At 38.9% G+C, this 16,391-nt stretch overlaps 2 protein-coding genes across 3 annotated transcripts in view; one reads left to right on the top strand and one right to left on the bottom strand.

Annotated features, from left to right (window-relative positions):
• The window catches only part of OGFOD1 (2-oxoglutarate and iron dependent oxygenase domain containing 1), a 63,816-nt gene that overhangs the window by 25,681 nt on the left and 21,744 nt on the right, over positions 1-16,391 (top strand). The gene's annotated exons all lie outside the window — the stretch shown is intronic.
• NUDT21 (nudix hydrolase 21) lies at positions 1,532-16,207 on the bottom strand. Of its 2 annotated transcripts, none has more exons than XM_081806578.1 (7): positions 15,937-16,207; positions 13,627-13,827; positions 12,705-12,768; positions 8,196-8,285; positions 4,144-4,219; positions 3,212-3,326; positions 1,532-1,860 (listed from the first exon to the last, which is right to left on the bottom strand). In XM_081806578.1, exons 1-7 carry the CDS (start codon positions 16,050-16,052, stop codon positions 1,839-1,841), a joined length of 684 nt encoding a protein of 227 aa, XP_081662704.1. In that variant the 5' UTR covers positions 16,053-16,207; the 3' UTR covers positions 1,532-1,838. The 2 variants fall into 2 exon arrangements, 1 of the variants encoding a protein (XP_081662704.1); XR_014140861.1 differs by lacking the exon at positions 1,532-1,860 and adding an exon at positions 3,414-3,523 and having other exon boundaries at positions 3,211-3,326.

The following is a 16,391-nucleotide window of genomic DNA, read 5'->3' as shown; positions in this document are numbered from 1 at the left end:
TCTCTTCAACTTATACAGCATTTTATAATAACACCAAGAAAAAGTCCACTTCTTTCCACCCTCCCCAAGTGGCAAGCGCTAGCACATCTGAAATGTGGTTACTATAGCCTTTCACTTGGATGCCAGAAGCAACCAAAGAAGGTGAGCTGGATCAAGCTGTTTCCATCTCTGCCTTCCCCAATCTTGATAAGGCTCAGCTAATCAGTGAACTCACCAGTAAAATTATAGTAAGTTATAAATATTCTAATGTAAATCACAGGGGCAGGACTATGAGCTCTTGAGGGAAGAGGACTATCCACAGAATTAGTGGCTTTTAAGGAAATTAAGAATTATTTTTGGTCCTACAGCCTGTTGCTAACCTACTACTCAGCATGAGCATGATCACAATCACTACTTGACACAACTTTGTGAAGGCTTGATGGGACCTCAGCTAAATAAACTTGAACCTTTATTGATAGAGATGTTCTTGGTCTGATTTTTTCAAGTCTAAATAGGGAAGAATTTACAATATACCTTTCAACTCACCCAATATTTAGGAGACAAGGCCTGTGATCTTATCATAAAGATGTAAGAACTAATCAAAAGTTCAGTTCTGTCTCTCTCTTAAAAACTACAGCAATCTCTCTTCTTTAAGTAGCTGCATCTTACAAGATCTCCTTTTCATTAAGCCTATAGTCAACACACTTGTTTTAAGGCATGCACAACATACCTGGACCATTATGCAATGACACAGCCAGCACACTCCCTTGCCCTAAGAATAATTTTTTATTTCCCCCAAAACCTGATCCTAATTTAGCAGTGTTATTTTAAAGAACTTTAAAATTTGGCATTTTTCCCACAGGCTGACAAAATCTATCCCCTATCCTGTCTTTAGATTTCAGTTGATTCAAATTATCCCAAAATATTTTTGAAAAGGCTTGTCACTTGCTAAAACCAAATTTTCATTTCTATGGATATAAACTGAAATAACTAACTTGGTAATCCAAGTGTTCAAAACCTAACAGACCCACTTTTAAAAACTTCCTTCATAGATCACCATTTTACCATGGCCCTAAGAATAACTAAACCACATAATTTCACAGCAACATAAATAATTAAACCCCTATTATATGAAGGAAAAAAGTCTCAGTCAGCTCTCAAAAAGGTCTCTTTTTATACCAATTCCCATGAGTTTCCCTAATCTAGCCAATTTTAATGGCTTCCCATATGTTTAAGGTCTGTTGCTTGTGAACAAAGGTCTGAAAAAATCAGTATGAAATGTACCAGTTAGTAATATACTGGGAGCTCTGCTGTAGAACAACTCAAAGTGTATTATTTGGTTCAGGAGTTGCACCTTGGGACTCCATCAAGCAAATCTAGTTCCCAAAAGAAACAGAAGTTCCTCATCACAAAAATCTAGAACACAGTCTTGGAGTATATCCCCCAAAATGGCATCCAAACAAGGGTCCCATATACTCAACTGACCTAAACCTGCCATTGTCTCTTAACATCATCAGCCTAGGAGCAGGGGGAAAAAAACAGTCCTCACCTGTAAGAATTTTACAAGTTTAATGTGAAAATTAAAGAAAAAATACAAATAGAAAGAAGTTCATATTCTTTAATGTTGTACAAAAAAGTATGAGTAGAACCAAAAGTAAATTAAACATTATCACATTTGTTTACACCACTATCGAGTTCTTCATATTAACTTTACTATTCAAACAACAGAAAGTAGGTAGCAATTTAGGGACTGGGAAAGAGATAAAAACGAAAAAAAACTTTTCTACCATGTTTATTCTACACTGTGTATAGCTGTGCTCACAGAGACGGCTTCTTTTACTTCTCCACTGTGCAGGAATTCAGTTGTATATAAAATTGAACCTGAATTTTAGAAAGAACAATATCTTTATTAAAAACAGCATTATTTACAAAGTATTTTCTATCTTAGATGGTAAAGAAATTTGGACATTTCTACCCTCCCTTGACATTTTTGGCATTTTCTCACACCAAAACATCCTTTTCTCTCACCTGGATCGTCTTACACATTAAATAACAGTTTTGTTGAATACTTACAATTAAAAAAAATTTAAGAGTATACATTTGATTAATTATCCACCAACAAGTTCCTTGAGAGAAGGAAAATTTTTATACCTCATTGTATTATGCCACTCAGCACAGTTCCTGATACCTGATAAGCGGTGTTCAAATAAATGAATTATATGACTCTTTTACATATCTCATACTTCAACTTTTAACCCATCAGCAGACCAAAGAAGAGGAGCAAAAGATAAAGTTTGATAAGTTAACAAAATGGAAAGAACCAATTTCATACTCAACAAGCTTTCACAGAAGGCCAAAATCACTATTGGAACTGTTTTTGAACTAACATCTATTAGGCATTTACCAGGTGCCTGGCACTGTTCTAAGCACTTTATATGCATTTTTTCACTTGCTCTCCACAATTCTATGAAGTGGGGACTACCACCCTGATTTACAGGTGAAGATTAAATAAGCAAATAGGCATAATCATTTGTCCAAGGTCACACTGCCAGAAAGTTATTAAAGGTGGAATTTAAAAAAAAAAAAAAAGGTGGAATTCAAATCCAAACACTGCCCACAGCATCTATATTCTTAGCCACCACATTGTTCTGTGACTCCTATCTATATAAGACTCTAAGGACCTCAACCAGTACAAGTCAACTTTTTTTTAAATGCATTTCTTATACCTCTATCAGCCAACAACAACAACAACAAAAAAACAAAAACAAAAAACCAAACTCCATGTACTTGTAAAAATTCAGGACTTAATCCCATATATCCCAGTAGACCTAAATATAGCACATTTCAAAGAGGAAAGAGAACATATTACACCAAGAGATTCAATTCTCCACATTTTCATATGGATAATTCCCCTCAATTTTATTATATAGTGCTAACTGCCATTTTACCATCTCTTCTCTGAATGCAGACTTCAAACTTAACAGTAACAAAAATATCAGATGTGGGGCAGAGCACTCACCCAAATACCAGAATGTCATGCTGCAACTTGGAGTCTGGGGATACTTTTAGTCAGTCATATTTAACCTATGGCTTGTACATAAACTAAAAATCCATCTACAGTCTTAGTTTCCTTGAAGACCAAATTTCATAACTATTCCTTCTCAAGCAGCTCAGAGTATTTTAAATTTGGCAATTTAGATGAATCAGTCACAAAATATTCAACTTTCCATACCTGCTCAGAAGCTGAGGGAGACTAGAAATGATGGGTCCATATCCTGGTGCATTATCATATAATTCAAACAACGGTGCAGCTACAAGCTTGTAATTTTTGGGGACGGCAAACAAGGCTAAAATAAAACAAAACTATTCATTTCCTGTAAATTCTTATATAATCAGTGCTTAAAATTCATTTATAAAGTAATCACCAGTTTTACATTTGAGAAACTTTTGCGGAAAAAGATAATCCTCTTTAATACACTTTGGTTGTATCTTTCAAGCAAAGTTCACAGTGTTTACACCCAAGAGCACCTTGTAAGTGCTGGCCCTGGGAACAAGGGGAGAAGAAAAGAGCCTTCAGGTTTATAATTTATTTTGAATTCCATTTTAAGACTATGACAAGAAACAATTATTTGTTAAAATGTACAAAACACCTAAAGGTGGTATTTAAAAAATTAATTCCTCTGTCTCCTAAAAGTTTTAGTTTATCATGTGAATATCAGTACCAGAAGCTAAACAGCTATTTTAAAATACTACAATCTGCTATTTTAGGCTCTAGTTAACCTTCCCCCTATAGCATGATTGGCACATCTATGAGAAGAACTAGTTAATTCTGGGGCGCCTGGGTGGCTCAGTCGGTTAAGCATCTAACTCTTGATTTTGGCTCAGGCCCCTGCGCTCAGTGTGTAGTCCACCTGAGATTCCCTCTCTCCCTCTGCCCACCCCTGCTTATGCTCGCCTCACACTCTCTCCCAAATAAATAAATAAAATCTTTAAAAAATAAATAAAATCTTTAAAAAAAAAGTAGTTAATTCAGTATATACATAAGTATATGTTTTTATTTTCACAATAAATCCAAAAATTCAAGGAACTTGGAGAAAACACAAGTATTCTTGAAATTACTCTACAAGTTTTCAGATGGCTGCATTCTAAAACAAAATAACTTACCTTTCTCTTGAAGTTGAACCAAAAACAACTTCTTATGTTCCTTAGGTTTTGTAATATGTGCAGGAATATATGGGTACTAAAATCACAAAAGAGAATAATTTGCATTTGCCAAGACATCCCTCATACCTCCATGCCTTTATTTATCAACTTCTCCCATTTCAGGCATTAAGATCAAGTATCAGAGACCATGTTCCTCATAATCCCAACACAATTTAACATGTATCCTGTGGTTTCATTTATTTCTTTATATGCTTCTTTCCCAATACGCATAAACTGTTGGGAGAAACAGAACTCTTTCTAGTCTTTCCTTTACCAGACGTGGTACCTAACAGATGTTCTAATAGATAAATGCTTAATAAATACAACATAATGAGTAGTAAACCATTCAACCATTCAAGTCAATTAAATAAGTAGTCACAAGATTTACAGCTTGAGAAATTTACAACCCAATGAAGTTTACTATATTAGAAGTTTAAATATGGCCTGTGAGGTATTTGACAAGACACTCCTCCCCCAACAATGTCACATACACATACACACACACACCCCCCAGATACATGCTTCAGAATACCAGATGAGTAGTCTCAGTGGAGTCCTGTCAGCTAGAAAGAGTCAAGTTGCTTGTGAAAATGGAGAAAATATTTTGAAGAATTTAAGGGATTCTAAAGAGAATTAGAGAGGGATGGTTGCTAGCTCAGAAAGAATTCTGGCATAGTGAATTTGAAAAGTCAGAGAGAGAGAACTCACCTGTACCTCCCCACATATATTCAAAAAATCTACTTTGGCTTTGGGAGTTGTATTTGAGAGTAGGGGAATTGGAAAATGCTGAAAACAGATATAAGGGGACAGTAGGATAAAACAGAGGTGGCCAAAAGAAGGAAACATCACCCACATTTTATGTAAGAACTTACACTGAGAAGCTACATGTCTTTCCCAAGACTACACAACTAAGTAGTGACACCAGGATTCAACCTCATCTATTCAACCCTTATCTAATGGTAAAAGCCTATTATTTCCCACTATGCTACCCCATTGGATATCCCAGTATTCAAGTTAGAATAATGATACACCAGAGCCATCCCTAAGGTATGATGAATGAAGACAACTGTCCCAGGCTTTGGAGGTGCCCTACACAATCATGAAAACCAGGCACAGTGGCAATGACAGACACAGCAGTGAGTAGTAGTTTGAAGAGCACAGGCTACAGGAGACCTGTGGTTCACATACAACAAAAGCTCCTACACCATGACCGAACCAAAGTGACTGGCATTACCCCAATTGTCTTCTACTCGTGGCTATTTGTTCCTTTTAATACTTTCTTCTCCAGTCTTCATCTTGGGAGTTTATTTTAAGCCAACTGCACTTTATACAAAAAGACAGGGAGATGGTGTCATGCTCTTTTCCCGCTGACACCTAACCAATACTCCAAGTGTATTAAATAAACACTCAACACTTACGTTATATCTCATGCTAGCAGAGCCAACCCTAGGGTTCAGTCAATGAAGGGAACTGTCCTAGGACTTTGGTAGGGGAGATGAATGAGGGGAGTATTCAGAAAGTAGCCTGGAAAACTTTTGTGTTATTACTGAGCTTCCAGTTTGATCAAAGAATGTTCAGAAACCAAAAAACATTAACAATTACCGTTCTATGTACCTTTGGACCAGGAACTTCACTATTTCCAGATGAAATTATACTTTCTTAAAGCCAAGACAATTTGCAGGTAGTGAGTACTAGCACCAGCTTCCACAGTGCCTTCTCTTCCTATCCCTCAGCTATACTAGAGAGTCAGAAGGAAGAGGACAGATACAATCATTTTTTGCTTGGCTGGTATTTTGTATAATTCTTAACCTGGAACATCTTGTCATGCAAAGAAGCTATCTAAGTCATAGAGCCTTGTCAACAGGATTCAGGATCAGAGGCTCCCATCAGTTAAAGATAAGAAAATTTGAGCTCAGTACCATTATCAATCATTACAATGGATTAAAACACAATGAATGTATTTAAATCCATGAGGTCATAGGACACTTTAAAAGGTCACTGAACCAGATGCTTTTTGTGCACCTCACCACCACCCACCTCAGATCTCATCCCACCTCAGATTTCAGGGCAGCTGTGTTGGAAAGTGCCAGAAAGCTCCCAGCTTGCTGCCACTGTCTCACTCTCTGCTTTTCAGCCTCAAAGCATTTCCAAAGCCCCAGAAAATCTCACAACCAGTGCTCCGACTCAACATGAAAGTGCAAGGGAGTTAATACAACCCTCATCCAATGGGGTAGGAGTCTCCAGCCTTCCACCCTTCTAATGGAACAATTTTAAGGTCCAATCCACATGGTTCCTCACAGTCCTTAGCAGGATCAATCCAGCTGCCCATAGTTGTAATAAAATCAATTACATACCCTTCTTTTTTTTGACTACTGCTGTTTCTGGTCTCTCTCTCTCCCATCAGTCTTACCAGTCTACTGCTTTCTGGGATCACTTCCCAAACAAACTATCTGTACCCAAGTCTCTGTCTTATTCTTTCCTTTGAATAAAGTCTTTGAAGGATACTAATAAATTAACTCATTCTTCTGCAAAGAAGCATCTATTCTTTCCTACACAAACTATACCTCAGGGTAACCAAACAGTTGGTAGGAGAAGTTTCTCTTAATAAAAGGATCACAACCTTAATGAATTAATACACCCAAGAAATTATTATCTATGAGCTGCTAACATTACAAAAAGAGACAACCAGACATTTTAAAACTTTTGATGGAAACACATGATACTGTCTGTGAGGGCCATTCCCCAAGATGACCCCCAATGGCTCCTGTCTCCTGGTATCCACACCTCTGGGTAGTCCCCTCCCACAATGTACTATGTTGACTTGTGTGACCAATAGCATATAGCAGAAGTGACGGTATGTCACTGCCAAGATTAGGTTACATGGACCACAGCTTTCTACGTGGGCATGCTCTCTGTCACTGCCTCCACCTTGGATCTCAAGCTCTCGGGAAAGCCAGCTGCCTTACTGGGAGTTACCCTATAGAGATGCTTTCATGGTAATAGAGAGAGGCCTCAGGTCAACACCCAACAAGGAACTGAAGCCTTCAGTCCGACAGTGCAGGAAGAGAGGCCTGCTAACAAACACATTTGTGAACCTGGGATCAGATCCTTCAGCCCCAGTCCAGCCTTGAGGTGATCCAATCCCAGCCAACAGCCTGACCATAACTTCATGAGAGACCATGAGCCAGAACCACCTAGCTAGGCAGCTCCCAGATGCCTGACCCTGAGAAATTAAGATAACAAATGTCTGCTATCTTAAGCTGCTAGGTTTGGGGGTAATTTATTATGTAGCAATAAATAATATACCGCATATGGTGAGCCTTATACTCCCCCACCAGCCAAATCCAGGCTCTTGATCTAACTACCAGTTTATAGGACAGAAACGAAAGAACTACAAGTTCAATGACAACTGGCAGAATGCAATCAGCAATGATAACACAAAGGACTTTAAAAAGCTTGTTTTCATTAACAAATAAATTATGAGGAAAAAAAGAGAACTAGGAAACTGACCAGCCAAAAGAGATTTAAAAGACTATCCTAATTTAAACAGAGAACAAAATAAAAACTTGAAACTAGTCAGAGTTACACATATTTAATGCTATTATGAAATAATTTCTTACTCTTAGTGTGAGAATGTGTACTGTGTTGTTTTTATTTAAAGAGACTCATGTTTTAGAGACGCGTACTGAAATATTTACATCTGACATGATGCCTACGATTCATTCCAAAACAATCCAAGGTGAGGGCAGGGAAAAAGGCGTGCCAGGTGAAGTCTGACCATGAGTTGCTAACTGTTGAAGGTGGAAGACAGGTAATGGGATTCATGTACTTTTATTATTCCTACTTTTGTATGTGTGAAATCTTTCTTTAAAAGAAAAAAATGCTTGATTTTTAAATTTTTTATCTAAACTAATGAGAGAGAAAGTCAAATTCTGCTATACTCTTTTCAAAAGGCTGGAATTAAAGTAGTTTTCTACTTCCCCAAATGCTCAGCAAATAGAAATGAGCATGACCTGAGGAGGTTCAAAATTTGGTCTCCACCAGTTACCAATGCAGTCATCAATGACCCAGTCTTGCAGGACTCCATCCTGACGACCCAGTATCTGTCAAAAAGAAATAATACAGTCAGTAAACAACTAAATATACCTACCCATGAATATCCTTCTTTTTTAAGATATAGATTTCCTCTTTATAATTTCTTGTCTATTATTATCTATGTCACTTGGCCCAGGACATAACTATTAGTCCCAAAATGGCAATCTAGTATCAACCTAACTATATAGGACCAACAAATCTGTTGTTATGCCCTGGCCACACATGAAAAGCCAAAGGTGACCACTTTCTTACCTCAGCCAATGCCATACATACAATAGTTTTAAATCACTACCTAACTATAGAAAAAACTTTCATTTTTATAAATCTGTGTGGCATAATATTAAACTTAAGTTATTTTAATCAAAATTATACTCTATACATTTTACTTGGTCAAACATGGTTCTACAAGGTTTATGAGAAAGAGAAGTTCCCTGTCCTGCTTCCCCATTTCCATTGGCTGTAACTTTCAACTCTTTGCGGTTTTCCCCCATTCTTGCCTCTATTTTTACAAGCATTCACCTTTTTAAAGAAACTGTTTTAGTTTCAGAAGGTTGCTGCGGGGGGCAGGGATGGGCTAGATAGAAGGTGGGTATTAAGGACACTCGTGATGAGCACTAGATATTATATGTAAGTGATGAATCACTAAATTCTACTCCTGAAACTATAAACACTGTATGTTAACTGACTAGATTTTAAATAAAAACTTGAAACAAAAAAACCAAACTTTTAGTTTCAGATTTACAGAAAAAAATGCAAGATGGTACAAACTTCCTATGTATCCCACACCCAATTTCCCCTATTTACATCTTACACTAGCACAACACATTTGTCACAACTAATGAACCAATACTGCTACTTTATTAACTGAAAGTGAATACTTTATTCAGATGTCCTTAGTTTTTAAACTAATGTCCTTTTCCAGTCTCAGAATCTCCTGTAGTAACAGTTTCTCAGTTTCCTTGTTTTTGATGATCTTCACAGTTTTAAGGAATACTAATCAGATATTTTATAACATGCCCCTCAGTTAGACTGGGATTATGGATTTTGGGGAGTTTGGAGAGGAAGACCACCAAACTAAAGTACCATTCTCATCACATCATGTCAAGGGCAAGTTATACAGACAGGACTTTTCACTGATGTTAACCTTGATCACCTGGCTGACGTACTGTTCATCAGTTTCTCCACTATAGTTATACTTTTCATGAATTCTTTTTGGTCATTTCTTGATTACTTTATATTTTTATAAACCTAAAGAAAAGAAGCAATGAACACCCTCTACTGTGAGTGAGAATGTGGATCTTTTATTTTTTTTAAAGATTTTATTTATTTATTTGACAGAGAGAGACACAGCGAGAGAGGGAACACAAACAGGGATAGTGGGAGAGGGAGAAGCAGGCTTCCTGCACAGCAGGGAGCCCGATGCGGGGCTCGATTCGAGGACCCTGGGATCATGACCTGAGCCGAAGGCAGACGCTTAACGACTGAGCCACCCAGGCACCCCTGAGAATGTGGATCTTAAAACTATATCCTCCATTCATACTTTCTCTTCCACTATCCTCCCATTATCAATACCTAGTTAAGTCTACGTTCAGTATTTAAATTACTATGACTAGGTGACTCAGACACACCAGAGTGTTTAGTAAACTATAATTTCATTTACTATACAACTATCCTTTTCCTTTAGAGTTAATAACTGTTTCATACATATATCATTCACTATCACTACTTCATCTCCACGTTCTCCCAAGAACTTAAATTTCTTCTCAATTCAAATGTCAATTATTCTGTCAATTTCATTTTTTTTTCCTAGGAGACACTTTCTATCATCCTCCTCTAGTCTTAGATGCTCTCAGCCCTGCCTCGCAAATGGGAGTCCTAGGGCTTCCCTCTGCCTCTCTTCTGTGTTGTTAGATCCTCTCTATATTTTGAACCCTGTATTTTCTTAGTTTTTTCTTTCATTTTGGTAGTGAATACCCTCCAGCAGCTTCCTGAGAAAAGTTACAAGAGATATATTTCTGGAAATTCTGTATGTCTGGAAATAATTACCTGCACACTTGATTTATGGTTTGATTAGACAGAGAATTCAATGGCAGAAATCATGCTCTCTCAGAATTATGAAGGCATGTTACAAGACCTTTTAACTTCCGGTATTATTTCTAGGAAGTCAATACCATTTCTGTTGATGCTTTGTATTTAACTCATGTCTCCCCTCCATTCCCCAACTTCAGAAGTTTTTAGGATCTTCTCTTTATCCTTACTGATTGAAACTTTCATGATGATATGCCTTTGCATGGATCTTTTAACATTCATAAGAGGGCAGGCCAGCAGGTCTCTTCAACCTGAAAACTCATGTTAAGTCTGAATTATTGCTTTGATATTCTTCCTCTGCTCCATTTATCTATAATCTATTTTGGTCCTTCTAGAATGACCCACTAATTTTATCTTTTCTCACCTTTGTTTTACCTTTTCATCCTACTTTCTAGATTTCCTCAATTCAATCTTTTAACCCTCTACTGAATGTTTTGTTTCTGCTAACATTTTTTCAACACTCATGGGTTCTTTCTTGTTGACTGAATAGTCTTTTTTATGGCCCAGTGTTCCACAGATGAGCTATCTCCTCTCATCACATCAAGAATATTTATTATAGGGGCGCCTGGGTGGCTCAGTCATTAAGCGTCTGCCTTCGGCTCAGGTCGTGATCCCAGGGTCCTGGGATCAAGCCCCGCATCGGGCTCCCTGCTCGGCAGGAAGCCTGCTTCTCTCTCCCCCACTCCCCCTGCTTGTGTTCCTGCTCTCGCTATCTCTCTGTCAAATAAATAAATAAAATCTTTAAAAAAAAATTTTTTTTTATTATAATTTTATTCATTGCTGAATTTTCTGTTTCTGTTGAGTTCCTTTTGCTTCTTTTGATCTTTTTCTTATTAAGACACTTTCTCCAAAAGCCTGGCTCACATTAAGGGTAAAGTACTAAGGTACTTAGTTATCACCTCTGAGTGATAGGGCCATTCTCCTCTTTGGGAAGATTCCCAAATATCATCATCTGGAGGGGGTTTTTTGGACTGGTCACTTTCTCTAGAAACAAAACCTCCAACCTTCAGTCTGGGGTATGTAAGCCTAGTTGTCACAATTTTATCAGTGTAGTAGCAATCTAGAAGTCTCACTATTCAGGATGTAAACTCTCATTTATTCTCCTCATCCCTTCTACTTTTTCATTATGTTTAGTGTTCTGAGTCAATCTCTACTGACAATCAATCACCAGCCAATCTTTATCTAACTGGAAAGAGTGTGGAAGACTATCTAGATATAGAAATACAGACTATCCATCAATCCAGTTTCCAATCCATGCATGCCCCCACTTTCATGGGCACCTGGCACTTCCAATTCTTCAGCCTTTGTGGTGTTATGAAGTGCTAGGTCCTGAGCTATCCCCCTGCTGGGCTGAGGTTTCCGCTAACTCAAATGTGATTTGCCCATCTGCTTTTCTAGCTTCTAAAAATTCTTTTTTGCAATTGTCTCATTTTAAACTCCTTCAATCCTACTGAATTTCTATCTTTTAAAACCCCTTTACTTCCTTTTTGGTGGATTTCTGAGAAGCAGCTGAGTTAAGCAAGTAGGTTCAATCAGCCACATGTAAACAGAAGTCCAAGCAGAGCACAATATTTAAAACGTATGATGCACTTAAAAAAATACTGGAAAGATAAACCAATAGGTCAAAGTGGTAGAATTACAGGTGATTTTAGTTTTGTTTCTCCTTCTGCTTTTCAGTATTTGCCAAGATTTTTGCACAGAATGTGTATTAGTTTTGTAATTAAAGAGGGAAGGATGGTGTGCTATTTGGCCTCAAGTCTTCAGAAACAGACATTAGAGTGACTTTTAAAAGGTAGCACAATTTGGGTAAAGCTTGAAAGATGTGCGCAAAAATGAAAATAGCTTTTTAACAGGAATCACTCTTGTTAAAACCCTATAGCGGCCTACGCTGCAACAAAACTAACTGCATTCCAATCTCCAGCTCCATGACATACTAACTGTAAACATCAAGCAAGCTACTTGAACCCTCTGTGCCCAGTTTCCCTATCGGTAAAATGGGATTAATATTAGTACTTCTCCCTAGGACTGTTGTGACGATTGAAGGAGCTCCTGCACGTAAAGCACTCAGAAAAGTGCCTAACAGTAAGTACTCAATAAATGTTGGCTTTTATTAACCATTATTGTTACATCGACACCTTAATGGAAAAAAATGTTAAGTTCTAGTTCAATTTACGGAAAATAAACATAGTACTAACACTCTGTTGTTTAAGTTTTATTTATTGAAAACTATTCAAAATAAGCTTAAAAAATAAAAAGATAAAAAGCCTAATTATCCATTCAGTTGATGATGTTCAAATAGGCAAGGATAAAACCACCAAAGTAGTTAAATGGAGAAATACCTCTGTCATTAAGCGTTTTAGTCCTTCAACTTCATCCTCTCCTGGGTTAAGTTCACCACCTGGTCTGTATAAAGGTTAAGAATTTCACCTTTCAACTTAAAACAATTTTAGGATAACAGGAAGAACACAATAATAGTTATTTCTATCATATAACTGAATAACACATATTTCAATGTCACATAAGGCAATCAAAGCAAACAAATGTCAAAGGGAGGGGGAAGAATGTGCTATAAAGTTGAATTCATAATATTAATTCACCAGACTAACAGTGCACAAACCCTAGCTTTAAACGAACAAAATATGTAATATAACAAACAACTTCTAGCCACCAGTCTTTCCCACTCTCTTTTCTCTGGAAGGTAATCTGGTCATAATGGATTCTAGAAATGCCCAACGAGGCAATGGACCACATTCTTTAGGTCTGAAAAATGGGGCATTCTTCAAGAATTCCAAACTAAGGATTTGGATCTCTCTTTTTGGTATAATCTGGTCAAACAGTTGTGCACTAAATGTATAATATGGAGATATTTATGAGTTTAAATGATAAAACTAAACAGTTACCTATAAAAATGTAAGTCATTTTAAGAATAGGAAACACCATTCATCCTAAGAAAGAAATAATATCACTTGTTCTTAGTAATGGTACAATGACATCTAGAAATTAAACTTGAACTAATTTGCTTCACGAGGCTTCTATCAGGCTCAGTCATTAACAACAATATACAGAAACATGCAGATTGCTAGTTAAGGAATAAATGAATACTACACTGGAGAAAAATGACATTTTTTCTCTTTCTAAAGACTCCATTAACAGGAGTGTTTATGGAAATAAATGACTAAGGTCTAAAATTGTCTTCCAAAGCTGCACAAAACAGCAATCCTATTAAAAGTTGTCTAGCTGTTAACTTCCAATGACACTTACAATTTGAAGAAAGTTGTTCCCAGCTGTAGCAGTAACACATGTGGTAGCCGGTGCTCATGTACAATCAGAACCCCTTCTACAGTCCTTCTCATTCCAATTTTATCAAACTCCTCCCTCATGCGCTGAAATCTGGCTGCAACAGAGCTGTCCTTCTCATAGAGGGGCTCTTTTGTACCAAAAGTATAATTGGTAAGAGGGTACCTGTGATCCAAAAACAAATATCTAACATGAGAACTGAAGACCATAATTTACCACGACAGATACCAAACACATATAAGGAAACTATGGTTTAAAAAAAAAAAAGTGTTCATACTGTACTCAGAGAACCAGGTTTTGTCCAAAGTTACACAAATTAATGTGACAGCAGAGATTAGAATCCAGCTCTGGACTGTAAGGCCAGAGCTTCCATTACATCAAGTTGCTACACCACACTTAACTTTCAGATATAGATAACACCACCCCTTTAGGCCCTCAACTGCTTAGAGAAGTGGCTATCTGGATATCTGGTAATCCTCTGGTTTTAGATCATGGCGGCTAGACTAACACTGCCAACCTGGCTAACACGCCCTTGGGCTCTTCTACTAATCTAATCAGAAATTCTATTAATTATGGATGCTAAAGACTAGTATCTCTTTTTCTATAAGGTGAGCGATCGATCACCTTCCATCATCTCTTCAGTTACTTTTCTCCCAGTCAACTACCCTCAGACTTTTCTGGTACTGAAACCCTTTCCTCTTCAGGTGAACTTATCTTTTCCCTCCATATAAACCTTAACTTTCTGCATGTATTCTATCCAATATCCTTATTCTTCCCTTCTCGTCATTCAAATCCTTTGCCCACAGTATCTAATCCGAATATTGTCCCCTCCTCTAGCAAGAATTCAAAATATAGCTCATATAAAGACAGTATTGTATATACCCATCTATCTAGCTACAGATTTCATAAACCTAACATTTTTATTGTCTAAATTTCCATGCCAGCACCTGTTTTGCCAAATAAAACAATAATTACAACCATCTCTTCAATTTCAAATCGCTTTTGAAGGGGAAAAGTTAATTTATTTGAAAGTAAAATAGAGAAACACCTGAAGTTTCTCATGGAAACACCAGCATCAGTAAATCCTTGCACCTTTTCTAAGATTTTGTTTGTTTGACAGAGAGAGCAAGCGAGCACAAGCAGGGGGAGCCTCAGGCAGAAGGAGAGGGAGAAGTGGGCTCCCCACTGAGCAGGGAGCCCTAGGCGGGACTAGATCCCAGGACTCTGGGGATCACAACCTGAGCGGAAGACATAGGCTTAATCGACTGAGCCACCCAGGAGCCCCAGTCCTTGCACCTTTTAAACACTGCCCAGTATAAACTGGCCACTTTCCTTCATTAGGGTCAGCACCACGGTGCCTCACAAACTCTCAGAAATGATTAAAAAAAAAAGAGAGAGCACACTGACAATTTGCTGAGCAAGATAGAACTCCAATGCCAATTACCTGCCACTGCGAGATAACTTTTGAGAGTGACTTCGAAATGCAATAGCTTGAAGGGTTCAAATAGAAAAGTGTTGAAAATAAAAGCACAGCCCACAATGGGTTCTCTGGGGCTACATGCTGGTCCCCTCCAGGGTCTGAATGAAAGCCCAACCTTAACAGTATGCACCCTCCCAAGATGGGGCCCGCTGGCTGCCTGGCTGCTGTCGCTGCGGAGAGAAGACAGGTGAATGCATAGGGTAAGCCAGATGGCCCCGAGCACATGAATAAAATGTGGTGTATGCTGGAGCTCAAATATCAATTAAGCCGTTAAGAGAAAAAAACTAAACCTACGCATTAGAGCTAGCTCTCGAAAGCTCACTGCTACAGAAAAGTGAAAACTGCAAACAAGATAACATTATACCATTTATACCAAATAAGAACCCACAAAAGCAATACCACATACGTGATGTGAAAACATAAACACTGCACAGGAAGAATGAACACCACGCTCTGCAGCTGGTTTCCTCTGGAGACCTGGGCAAGGGGTGAGTTCAAAAGCAAACTTGGGATTTTCCTACTATCACTGAATCCGGGGGCATGGGAGCAAGCCCTCTCTCCGGGAAAGGAAAACCCTCTCAAGTAGGACTCTAACCCCGTGGCGCTCGAGGACCACGAAGGGGCCCGTGGGATCTAGAAAGGCGCGCGGTCGCGAGCGGGAGTGGAGGTGATGGGGAGGCGTGAAGCCCGCCGAGGGCCGGGGGCGCGCCGGAAGAAGATCGGCAGTCTTTGCGAGCGCTCACGAGGAAGGGGGTGCCCGCGAATGCAGCGCGAGAAGGCCAGGCCGCACTTACAGGTTGATGGTGCGCTCCAGGGTGAGGGGCTTGGTCTGCTGGATGTACTTGTTGCCGAACTGGTTGACCCCCCGGGGCCAGCCGGTTTGTGAGCGATTGGGCGGCACCACGGACATGCTGGCGAGCTCGAGTACTTGCGGAGAGAGGAAGTGGGGCAAGCAGGGAGACTTTCCCTGTGCCGGTAGCGGTTATTTGCGACCCCCTCAGCAGACGCCACCCGCCATTAACATGAGAGCGCAAGAGGAGGCGAAGGCACGCCGGAAGTGCATCCGGAGCCTCTGGCGGCAGGAAGTAGGGAGGCGGAGGCCAACCGGGCCAAGCGCACTAGGCCAATCGCTGATGAGATGGCCGCAATATCTAGAGCTTCCATTGGTAAACCAGGAATGGGTTCCGCCTCCTTTTACTTTGATACTTCCTATTGGTCGGCGCTGGGGAACACGGGAAAGGGGGCATTC

Source organism: Leptonychotes weddellii, chromosome 16 (assembly GCF_054177405.1).
Source record: "Leptonychotes weddellii isolate Sample4059 chromosome 16, ASM5417740v2, whole genome shotgun sequence".
Taxonomy (NCBI): domain Eukaryota; kingdom Metazoa; phylum Chordata; class Mammalia; order Carnivora; family Phocidae; genus Leptonychotes; species Leptonychotes weddellii.
Note: the sequence above shows the minus strand (reverse complement) of the source record. Positions and strands in the feature narration are given on the sequence as shown.